At 32.3% G+C, this 10,285-nt stretch overlaps 1 protein-coding gene and 1 long non-coding RNA gene across 2 annotated transcripts; both read left to right on the top strand.

The window, feature by feature from the left end:
- The first annotated feature begins 775 nt into the window (after positions 1 to 775).
- Positions 776 to 2,783, top strand: LOC132803895 (uncharacterized). The gene is made up of 4 exons (XR_009639148.1): positions 776 to 1,859; positions 2,007 to 2,080; positions 2,203 to 2,315; positions 2,454 to 2,783. It is a non-coding gene; the product is annotated as an uncharacterized LOC132803895 (long non-coding RNA).
- Positions 2,784 to 6,631: 3,848 nt separating this feature from the next.
- LOC107420627 (branched-chain amino acid aminotransferase 1, mitochondrial) lies at positions 6,632 to 9,829 on the top strand. Its single transcript, XM_016029623.4, has 10 exons — positions 6,632 to 6,924; positions 7,528 to 7,601; positions 7,852 to 8,023; positions 8,181 to 8,357; positions 8,468 to 8,599; positions 8,695 to 8,793; positions 8,882 to 8,998; positions 9,086 to 9,181; positions 9,262 to 9,374; positions 9,472 to 9,829. Exons 1-10 carry the CDS (start codon positions 6,856 to 6,858, stop codon positions 9,584 to 9,586), a joined length of 1,164 nt encoding a protein of 387 aa, XP_015885109.3. The 5' UTR covers positions 6,632 to 6,855; the 3' UTR covers positions 9,587 to 9,829.
- Positions 9,830 to 10,285: the final 456 nt, after the last annotated feature.

Here is a 10,285-nt window from a genome sequence, read left to right as displayed (position 1 = left end):
AATGTATTTGACAAATTAAATTACACTGTAATATATTTGGTTAAATATATTTGATAAATTATCATTTAGCTAAAAAAGCTTACATTAAATTCATAATATATATCTTTTTAAATGAAAAACTATCACATAATTGAAACAAAATTAGTTAAAAATATAGATCAATACAATTTTCAAACCTTTAAATTGATTTTTTACAAAACTGAAAAAAAAAATTGCTTAAAAAAGAAGAATAGAACATCTAAAATTAAATTAATTTAAACAAATGTTTTAAGGTTGATTAAAGTTGTCAGAAGAGGTCTGAATGATTTATTATGCACTTGAAAAATGTTTTTGTATTTATCCTAACATCGGGCATATAAATGAAATATTCTTTTAAAAAAAAAAAAAGAAATCATAAAATCTAAGTGAAAATGAAATTTATTCTATTTTTAATTATGATGCTTATAAAATTGGAGGTAATATTTGCATGTAAAAATGCCAACAAACCATTATTACGTCTTATATCGTGGTCTATCTGATTTAACCAAAAAAAAAAAATAGTGTGGTCCATCTGTTACCATGACGCACGGTCTTAGACCTTTTTGCTTTTCGTTCTTTTGCCCGCATAGAGTCATAGACCACTCTTTTTTAGCAGTACGCTATGCGTCTTCCATTTTCTAATGTTCTTGGTGGTAATAGAACGGGATGTAAATCATTTTAATTTTTCTCCATTGTTTTATTTTTGGTTTCTTGAAAATTTTAATAATATTTCAGTAACGCTGAATGCGCTGATGTGGACTGGAATAATCTTGGATTCAATGCAATGCCAACTGATTACTATTACATGTACACAATGAAATGTCCCAAAGAAGGGAATTTCGAACAGGGACAACTAAATCCCTATGGAAACATTGAGTTAAGCCCTCATGCATTCAGGCGTCCTGAATATATGGTCACGTAAGGTTGCGGTTGATTTTTTTTCCCCTTCATTCTTGAAATGCCCCGATAAAAGATCCAAACTTCTAAAATATATTTGAGCAACCTTAAATATATGACTGGATGGAAAATCGGAAATCAAATAACTGCAGGGATTGTCAGAAGGTACAAAAGCATATAGGAAAGAAGATGGCCGGCTTCTTGTATCACGTCCGGACCAGAATGCGATGAGCATGAAGATTGGTGCTGATAGGATGTGCATGCCCTGTCCCTTCATTGATCAACTTGTCCACGCCCTGAATCCAACTGTCCTAGCTAATAAGCGTTGGGTAATAATATAGTATGAACAAAATGCTGCTGTGCATTGCATTTGAAAAATCTGAAAATTTAAATAATTCTCTTAATGACACTTTTTTGGCATGAATAATTATAAACTGTTACTCCGCCTGAACAAGGGTCTCTCTACATTAGGCCTCTTGAGTGGTCCAATACTATTATATATGCTTCCCCTTTCTGCAACTATCAAGGTAGGGGACTTTCTCAAATGTGGTTTATTTGATCTAGTCCATTTAAAATATTTAAATTGAAAGGTGGGTTTTTATGCCTTCTGGATGTGTAATGTAAACAGGAGGGTTTTGCGCCTTTGAACTTGTACGTTGAGTTTGAGTTTGATCGTGCCTCTCATGGTGGAACTGGCGTTGTCAAAATGATTTCGAATTTTGCACCTGTAGGTGAACCATTCGGATAGTATTAGAAAAAATGGATATGGAGCGTGAGATTAAGTGTCGGCCTCATATATTGAAATTTACTTGCCTTTGGTGTGAGGGCGATGAAAACCCAAAACAGAGCAAAAAACAGAGGATTTTCAGATGTCCTGTACCTGGACTTGGTGAATAAGAGATACACAAAGAAGGTTCTCTGCTTGTAATATTTTCACTGTAAAGGTATCTTTTGAATTACAGCCTCCTTTGAATTGCCTTAAAGTGAAAAGTAGACAAAATTAAGTGAAATTGAATTTGAAGACTACCAAGTTTTTCCAACTAAGGAATAAAATGACTTATAGTTTCGTTCCATTTTTATTTTTTATGTAGGGCACAAAATGGGACCATACTTTAAGGTGTCTCGAAGAAGCATCGTTGAGATTGCTCATCGCCATGGGTACCGGGTGAGTGTTAGTATGTCAGATAATCTTGTTGCTTTGTTGATTCCCCACTTCTTCAACTTCGCATACTATGCAATGTTTTAATTTTGCTAGCTCTAATGGTGGGATTGGTGTGTTAAATCCAGGTTCAGGAACGTCATATAACGTTGGATGAATTGATGGATACGTATGAAGTATTTTGCACAGGACCTGCTGTAGGTGTTGATGTGTAGGCAGCATTACATACCACAACGAAAAGGTAATTTATGCTGCCGTTCAGCATGCTTAATTAGGATTATAACTCAAAAAATTTGAGAGTTAAGGAAAGATAGTAAACGTAATTACGAATCAAGCAAATTTGTGAGAATTATTAGCTCATATAATTGTGTATATGCAGAGTTGAATTCAGAACATGTGCGCAGGCTGTGTGCACAGAACTCTACACAACCCTGCTTGGGATGCAAAGAGGCATCATTGAGGATAAGAATGCCTGGATTATTGAGATTGATTGAGCTCGTTAAAACTTACTTAATCAACCAAAACTCTTTACTGAGAGATTATCTTTCCTATCTTCACTGCCACAAAGACTGAACTGTCCTCGTGCCCCACATAAAAAAAATTTGTTACAAAATTACTTGGTTATACACACTTAAAACATAAATATACACCATTCCATCAGTTTGTCAAATGAAGACAAACTTTGGTACAAAACTTTTCATATTCAATTTGCCCCCATATGTAAACATTGTTATTGGAAACAAGTAAGGCTAAAATAGTAACTTTGGTGCAAAAGTTTTCATATTCAATTTTTACTCCCACTTGTCCGATTTCTTCTCTTATTTTGTTAAAAATACTACTGAATTTCTGCTTTTTCCAATTCCCATACACTCTTTTCACTTACCCAGTTTCTCACTCAAACCCTTCCATCTTCTTCAATTTTTATTTTTATATCAAGTTTCACTCAATCATAATTAGAAACAAATTTGATTTGATTTAAAGGAATATTATTTTTGTTACTTCCCTTATTTATTTATTCATTACAATTTACAAAAAAGACAATTGAACAAAAAATAAATAAATAATAAACACCTCCAAAATAAATAAGGTAAATGATACAAAACATTTCTGGAATTTTTTTTATGCATTTTTAAAATATATAAACATAAGATGTAAAATGTGGTTGATCATGCTTTTCTAAATCACCCATTTTATGAAAAATGAATTTAGATTTAAAACTTTGCTTTGCTTCATTGTTACAGCTAAGACTAATTCAAATGAATTATGATTGATTCAGCTAAGTTAGTGTGTCCACTATTTATTAGTAATGGGCGCTTAAAAACTGAAAAGATCATCAAGTGAGTTTAAAGGTTTAGTGAGAACAAACCATGAAGACCTAAATGTAAATACATTGAACTTATGTGAATGTTTTTTTAGAAATTATACATGTTGTTTCAGATGAAATATTAATAGTATTTGTAATACTCTTTCAAAAATAATATGTATATATATATATATATATGAATAAAACAATTAACAATTTTGCCCCCTCAAATTAAAAATTCTGGCTTCGCCCCTGTGTACTGCACATGCTAAACAAATATAATGCGTCTGCTTAAGTTTAGTTAAAATAAAAACTACTTCGTTCCAACACCAATTTTAATATTTAACTGTAACTATATAATTCTTTTGAAAATATTCCTTCATGTTCTTGATCAACAAAAAATAAAATAAAATAAAATAATAGTGGATTACTCACACTTCACTAAATGGGGTGACAAATAACTTTTTTTTTTTTGGCAAATATATATATATATATATATGTACACCCTCATTAAGAAAGAAGGCAACGTGGCGGTTGGTTCAGGCTATCAATTGATTCAAAGCCTCAAAATATACACACCCTCATTAATAAAGAAGGCAAGGTGGCGGGTGGTTCAGGCCATCAATTAATTCAAAATCTCAAAGATATGTTCAATGCGTATACACCCTCATTAAGAAAGAAGGCAAAGTGGCGGTTGGTTCAGGCTATCAATTAATTCAAAGCCTCAAAGATGTGTTCAATGCATTTCATGCAGATCCACCATATTCAAATCTATAACCTATTGACCCGATATATTCTCGACCAGACCATTGAACATATATGGGAAAAAATGTATCATCTGAAAATCAAATTTAACTGAAATCATATTGAATATGTTATTTTCATGGGTTTTGATTTGATTGGTTTTTCGTCAATTTAAACCTTTTTTTTTTTTCTTTTTTTGTGGGCATGACAATCCAATTTAAACAAAATAGATATTAATATTGTACTCAGAACAGAAAAATTTTTCTGACGTGAGTTTAAAATATGAATATAGACTTTTAACAAAATTTGATTAAACAAAGTGATAATATTAAAATTTTTTAACATGTTTAATTAAGTTGAATTATCATTTTTTTTCAAAAAGATTAATTTAATAGATGGTGGATCATAATTTTTTTTTAATATATTTTTCTCCCATATTTCTTCTAACTTGTAGGCTCAACAGTCTTCTTTGAACTTATTTCGAATATATATATATATATATATATATATATTTTTTTTAAATTTTTAGATGGAGATAGTTTTGCACTGAGATCTAAAGAATTTTTAACTTTAATACTAAATTAAATTATTATTTTTATCAAAAGCTTAAATTTATGGTAAGTAGGTCATCAATTTTTTATTTTTTTTTTCTCTACCCAAATTCAAGAAAATCCATCGGAGCATATAATTACATCAATTAAATTAATAATCAACAATGAAAACAATTTTCATTTGATTAGTATATGGATGACATATGTTATATTTCACTCGTTAACATTCATTTGTTTTATTTTATTGTTAGAAAAAATACACATGGTGTAATGTCACTATTATATAAGATACCACCACTTAAACTATTTATATAAATTTGTCATATGAACAATGTCAAATGTATGAATTGCCTTTGGTCCGAACAAAAATATATAAATAAAAAAATTATTAATTGCCTAAATTTCTTTTTATATCAATTTCTAGTTTGGTTTGAAAGTTTTGTAATCTGATTTAATTTCCTAAGCCAGCATGTCACATGGCATGATCATACCCAAAATTCCTAATTCACAAGAAAAAAAAATAATAATAATAATAACAATAATAAGATAATATAATAAACCCAAGATTCTTATCAGTAAGAAAATATCAAACCAAAGCCATTAATAATATCTTATTTCTAAAAAAAGAAAAAAAAAAGCCAATAACGATATTAGTTTTAACTATCATACTTTTTCTTTTCCTTTTGCTAACATATTTTAACTATCATCCTCAGAGAAATCAGCTCTGCAGAAAAACAGTTGGAAAATTTTTTTAGCCCATTGGCAGTCCAATCATTATATGATGAGTAGGAATCGTCCAATAAGTAAAACATTAATAATGTAAAAGATTATAAAGGATACGTATGAACCACAAACTCTTAAAGTTGGTGGAAAATGAAAGATGGCTAAAACATCGTTCTCAAAGACAAATAAAATTAATTAATTATTTGGACTATGGCAAATCGTTCAAAAGTTTGGGCCAGTTTTATCTTATACTTTGGAACTCTTTGGAGCGAGACAAATCTCGTACTTTTTGTTTTTTTTTTCTTAGTGGAAGTTGATGCCTTAATTATTTCTATCTTTTTTTAAAAAAAAAAATAGATTTCCACTACTTTTAACTTACTTTTAAAGTGGGAGAAAAAATAAAATTATTCTAAACGGATTTGCATTTGCTAGTTGATTCAAGTTTATCCGGAAAAAAATAAAATAAAAAAGTTGATCCAAACCGATAAAATTGTACCAACCAGCCATCCTGATCCAGTAATAGGAAAATTTCATGTACGCAATTTATTGTTTCCTTTTGCTTAGCATATAATATAAAATAAAGAAGAAAATATGAGTAGCATGGAGAGTATATTATAAATAATAAACGAAATGAATCTAATCAATTCTATTCTACGTATATAAAATGCATTAACAATAACTCTATTTTATTTTTCTGATCCGTATACTTACCAATCAGATCACATGCTTTTGGAGACGTCCGAGTACAGTTTTTATTTTATTTTTTTGTGTGTGTTTAGCATATGGCGTTGAAAACAGAAAATATTTCATTAATTCAAATGCGTTACAGATTAGTAAGCAAAAAAAATGTGATACAGAATAAAAATGTGATACTTAGCAAAAAATAAAAAAATAATGTAAGTGTCTTTTTATTTATTTTTTATTTTTATTTTACTTTTTGCTGAAAAGCACGTAAGTGTATTTATAAACACACAAACACGCACCGCATGTACCGTAATGCGGTACACTACCATGACAGCGTGACCATGACAGGAAGGGTACGTAACGCCTAATATTCGGCGGCTTTGTACTAACAATGGGCCCATGGGCCGACGGATATGTCCATATAAGTGTCAAAAACATTTAATATGACGTGGCACAGTGGGCTGCTAAAAATCCATTCATTCATGACACTATTGGATGTGTATTGCCACTCTGTCCCATCCCATAAAAAATACTAAAATTAACTTTTTTGAAAACACAAACCCACAATGGGAAAACGGGGTTGGGTGGCTCAACCGCTTTCTGTATATAGTTTTGGCTTCCTCCTCTGCCTTTCCATGCCACTGCCTCTGCATTTTTTGTTTCAGCCTCTGCCCCTGCCTCTGCCTCTATTACTGGTTCTATATGCCCTTTTATCCTCCGATAATTATCTTCACAGAACTGCTTGATTATCAGAGATATCGAGAAGATTAGTAACCATGATTACGAGGAGATTATGCTTGCGCAATTTGGTTGAATCTTTTAGACTTGGTTCTTCAATGTCCAAGGTGGTTAATTTCATTTTTCAGTCTCGGACGTCTCTCTCTTTTATATATAGATGTTTCTATTGCTATATGAGTTGTTTTTTTCTTTTTTGGTGTAGATGAAGGATTTTATTTTAACATTTAAAAACATCAACTGGATTATTGTAAAATGACTGTATTTATAAATCTGTTATTTCCCTCTTCACTATGTATTAATGTTAGGAAAATATTATATAATAGATATAATCTCTACTTAACTTACTTTTTTCTATTTAATGAGTTGAATTTGTTAAAAATTTAACATCAACTTCTGTGGGCTGCAGCTTGCAGACTGAACTGCGATCATTGAATAATATTTTCTTCCAAAACATTTCAATTTCGCTCTTCGTAAATTTTCTGATTGTTTTTAAAAGAAGAAACATATTATACAGAATCACTTTTATATTAGGTATTCTATTTATATGCATTTTGCTACTGTTCCCCTGCTCAGGGAAACCTATTCCAAAGAAGTAGAGTGTGTACTGAGAAGTTATATCAGTTATTCAATTATTTACTCCTTGTCTGAGTGTGAATTTAATTTGTAAGAAAACAGATTACATTATTTTTCCTTTTTGTGCAATTTTACAGCTCGGATGTCGCTATAACTTAGCATTTCTGTCATCATCTTCTCTGCCACAAGCACGTGAACAATTTGTTTATAGGTAATCACTTACAGTAATGGTCATGTGAAAATGGCAACATCTGTACAACCTTGTTATATTTTAGGGGGGGTCCAAAGTATGTTGTCTAATATTTGGTAAGTAATATACACATTCTGCAATGCTCTGCCTATACCACGTTATCTACTTTAATGCTCTGCCATTTCAAATGTTTGTGGTAGTAATTGTAATTCATTTTTATTTTGATTTTTTGTTTTCCTGCAAATCTGAAATCGGAATTATTAATTTTCAGCGACGATGAAAGTGCTGATGTGGACTGGGATAATCTTGGATTTGGTCTAGTGCCAACTGATTACATGTACATCATGAAATGTGCCAAAGAAGGGAATTTCGAGCAGGGTCAACTTAATCGCTATGGAAAAGTTGAGCTCAGCCCTTCTGCAGGGGTTCTCAATTATGGGCAGGTAAAAAAATTCCATTGATTTTGCCGCTTCTGTTTTGAAATTCATATTGAAAAACTAGAACCACATAAAGTTATAAGATTCCAGACGGGATCGGTTAAGCATTAAAATTCAGTCAAAGTCAAATTTAGATCATATGACTTGGTGAAAATCGTCACAGGGATTGTTTGAAGGTATAAAAGCATGTAGAAAAGAAGATGGACGACTTCTTCTCTTTCGTCCAGATCAGAATGCAATTCGAATGAAGATTGGTGCTGAAAGAATGTGCATGCCTTCACCCTCGGTTGACCAATTTGTCGATGCTGTCAAACAAACCGTCCTGGCTAATAAGCGTTGGGTAATATAATGTTTCTAAATGTTGAATAAAATATATAATCAAAATTTATTAATTTTTCAATCTTAAACATGTGTTTTTTTCTTTTTTTTTAAATTATGATTTATGAACAGGTTCCACCCCCTGGAAAAGGGTCTCTGTACGTTAGGCCTTTGCTGATGGGAAGTGGTCCTGTATTGGGTTTAGCACCATCTCCAGAACATACTTTCCTTGTATATGCTTCCCCTGTATGCAACTATTTCAAGGTGGATACTCTTTTTCAATTTTGAATCTTATTACAGCTCCATTAACGTTAACCTGGTAGGAGGTTTTATATGCATTCCACTGGATGTGCAAACAGGAGGGCTTTGCGCCGTTGAATTTATATGTGGAGGATGAGTTCGACCGTGCCTCTCCTGGTGGAACTGGAGGTGTCAAAGCGATTTCGAATTATGCCCCTGTAAGTGTACCATTCTTTTATTTTGGTGAAAGTATTAAAATCTAATTGAGAACCCCCATCTTAGATTTTCCTCGTCATCGGTGAGCAGGTGTTGAAAGCACAAATCAGAGCAAAGAACAGAGGATTTTCAGATGTTTTATATCTGGACACGGTGAATAAGAGATATGTAGAGGAGGTCTCTTGTTGTAACATTTTCATTGTGAAGGTGCATATATTTTTTGAATTTCAATTACTCCTATTAATTTCCTTGTGACTATTTTAAAAATAACCTGACTTCTATTTTTATTTAAAGGGCAATATGATTGCAACACCTGCTACAAATGGGACTATACTTGCAGGAGTAACTAGAAGAAGCATCATTGAGATTGCTGGTGATCATGGTTATCAGGTTTGTTTGTGAAATCACATAATCCTTTTAACATGTGGACTGGTTTTGGATGCAGTCTTATGGTGCATTGATTGCTGCAGGTTGAGGAACGCCGAGTAGCGGTGGATGAATTGATGGACGCTGATGAAGTGTTCTGCACTGGAACTGCTGTAGGCGTTGCCTCTGTAGGCAGCATTACATACCATAACACAAAGTATATCATTATCACTTGATGATCATGTTATAATATAATAACGGGCAGTAAGAAACAGAAATATTAGCTAATGTACATAATTTGTGTATGCATGCAGGGTTGAATTCAGAACTGGTGCTAAGACAGTGAGCGCAGAACTATACTCAGATTTGGTTGGGATTCAAAAGGGCTTGTCGGAGGATAAGAAGGGCTGGATTGTTGAAATTGATTGAGATTATTTATCTTAATCAACCAATACCATGTAAACTGTACAGAAAGATGTATCATCCATATATTAATTACTCTTCTAATCAGTTTCTAGAACTATATAAGATTAGGTGTGTTTCAATCCCTGTACTTTTAAATCTTCCTTTCCGCTATAGGAAGGCTCCCCAAGAAGGGAAAAAAAAAAAAAGCCTTGTATGCAATTATGCTGATTACCTATTGAAATATATAGAACCTTAGATATAAACAAAGCTGAAAAATTATGCACTGTATAAAATTCTACATGAAAATGAAAAGCCGATGGCTGAAAACCATGTCTAAAAGAAAGTTTAGAAGCTCTGAAAGACGAATTCTGGCTTCAATGGTCCTTCCGAGACTATTCTTCCTGATTCAAGATGGGATTCTTTACTAAGTTCTCTGAAGGTTCCTTCCATTGATGAGTCTTTCTATGGGAATGAAATTAGGCATTTTAAGAATGAACTGGAGGCTGCTGGGGTGGCAGTTGATAATGCCAAGACAGTTGAGATAATTGTTGCACATTTCAAGTCTTTAGTTCGTTATTCCAAATTGGCTCCTGCCAATGTGATATCATTGTTACCTTGCCTTAGAGAACTGAGTCAAAACATGTCATTAGAATGCTGGGAACTGGAGTGGCTGTTGACCGAAAAGTGGTTAAAAACACGTCACAGTTACAAGGCTCCAAAGGA

The sequence above is a fragment of the Ziziphus jujuba genome, chromosome 5 (genome assembly GCF_031755915.1).
Source record: "Ziziphus jujuba cultivar Dongzao chromosome 5, ASM3175591v1".
Lineage (NCBI taxonomy): Eukaryota > Viridiplantae > Streptophyta > Magnoliopsida > Rosales > Rhamnaceae > Ziziphus > Ziziphus jujuba.
Note: the sequence above shows the minus strand (reverse complement) of the source record. Positions and strands in the feature narration are given on the sequence as shown.

Excerpts from the sequence above, each read along its gene's own strand:
- LOC107420627 (XM_016029623.4), top strand. The coding sequence starts at position 6,856 with ATGATTACGAGGAGATTATGCTTGCGCAATTTGGTTGAATCTTTTAGA. Across the intron at positions 8,024-8,180 it reads GGGTTCTCAATTATGGGCAG|GGATTGTTTGAAGGTATAAA; the intron begins GTAAAAAAATTC and ends AAATCGTCACAG. Across the intron at positions 8,794-8,881 it reads CGATTTCGAATTATGCCCCT|GTGTTGAAAGCACAAATCAG; the intron begins GTAAGTGTACCA and ends ATCGGTGAGCAG.